This window comes from Somniosus microcephalus, unplaced genomic scaffold, assembly GCF_052327205.1.
Source record: "Somniosus microcephalus isolate GS21.2 unplaced genomic scaffold, FLI_Smic_1.0 unresolved_chr9, whole genome shotgun sequence".
NCBI classification, from domain to species: domain Eukaryota; kingdom Metazoa; phylum Chordata; class Chondrichthyes; order Squaliformes; family Somniosidae; genus Somniosus; species Somniosus microcephalus.
Genome location: NW_028225187.1, coordinates 21,854,640 through 21,856,198, shown reverse-complemented (window position 1 = coordinate 21,856,198; position 1,559 = coordinate 21,854,640). Strand labels below are relative to the sequence as shown.

The 1,559-nt window shown below is 49.0% G+C and overlaps 1 protein-coding gene across 1 annotated transcript in view; it reads right to left on the bottom strand.

Annotated features, from left to right (window-relative positions):
* Nucleotides 1-341: 341 nt before the first annotated feature.
* Nucleotides 342-1,559, bottom strand: part of LOC147084908 (scavenger receptor cysteine-rich type 1 protein M130-like) — a 27,960-nt gene continuing 26,742 nt past the window's right edge. Inside the window, exon 6 of the mRNA XM_085979367.1 lies at nt 342-673. Coding sequence (XP_085835493.1) covers nt 342-673 — 332 coding nt within the window. The remainder of the gene's footprint in view (nt 674-1,559) is intronic.

Sequence of the window (1,559 nt, the reverse complement as noted above, 5' to 3'; positions counted from 1 at the left end):
AAAATAGGGATTAGGCTAAAAACTGCCTGTTAACTACCTGTTAACAGGCAGCTAATTGGCACTAATCCCCTTCCCGCCTCGGGGAGGCGGGTCCCAGTGCGGGGCGGGTACCCGCCTCCTGTGAAACTTACGTGGAGGCAGGCTTTGGGCGGGATGGTGTCGGGACCCCCGAATTCAGGATTTTTGCCCCCCGCACGCCTGAAAGCCCGCCTCATGGCACACTGAAAATCGAGCCCCTAGCTCTTTATATTCCAGATTTATTTAATTGGCTGAATTTAAATTCCCCAACGGCCGTGGCGGGATTCGAACTCGCGTCGGCGGACCATGAATCTCAACACGCCTCAGGTGTACTCACGGGAACAATTGACCAACGCATCAGAGTTTCCGTTCCAATATCTTTGCTTGTTATACGGTTCGATGTAACAGTCCCAAAGCGACTTTTCCATCCCTTGGCAGCTGGCGCCGTTCAACCAGATCCGCCCGGCGCCTTGTCCCGCCTGGCGTCGCCTGGGCACCGCGGCAGCGAAGCCGCAACCCAATTGGCCGCACACGACATCGCCGGCGGCCAGGTCCCAGCGCTTGCTGGCAACGCGCCCCCACTCGCCTCGGTAGTAAAGCTCGACTCGTCCCGAGCACACGTCTGTCCCGTTCGCCAGCCTCAGCTTGGTGTCATCTACAAGGTGGTACATCAAAGAACCAATAAACAACCAGTCAAAGAGGGCCAAACTCTCGTTCAATGCTACACATCAATGGAGATTTTGATTTCTGGGCAATAGTGTAAAAAACGGACCATATCAAATCAGATGTCTCTTCCGATTGCCACTTAGGACCAGAAGGAGACAGAGACAGAAACAGAGAGGGAGACAGAGACTGAGAGAGAGAGACACACACAGACAGAAAGAGAGAGAGACAGAGACAGAGAGAGAAAAAGTAGATTACTTGATTTTCTTAACAAACATAATATCCTCAGAAAAAACCAAATAGGCTTTCTTCCAAAACACCGCACCGCCGACCATATCTATACCCTTCACACCCTCATTGAAAAACATATACACCAAACAAAAAATGGGAAAATATTCGCCTGTTTCATCGACTTCAAGAAAGCCTTTGACTCTATATGGCACGAAGGGCTCCATTATAAACTTCTTCAGTGTGGAATAGGGGGCAAAGTCTATGACCTTATTAAATCAATGTATCTGAAAAACAAATGCGGGGTCAAAATTGGAGACAAACGCACCGATTTCTTCACCCAGAGAAGAGGCGTCCGACAGGGCTGCAATTTGAGCCCGACCCTGTTCAACATATACATAAATGAATTAGCAGACATGCTGGAGCAAAGCGAGTCACCAGGTCTCCGTCTCCTTGATGGAGAAGTGAAATCCCTGTTCTATGCGGACGACCTGGTTCTGCTGTCTCCCACAGAACAGGGATTACAGCAACAACTAGACCTACTCGACAAATACTGCCAAAATTGGGCTCTAACAGTAAATCTAAAGAAAACCAACATCATGATTTTTCAAAAAAGGCCCAGATGTCAGGAAAACAAATACCAATTTACC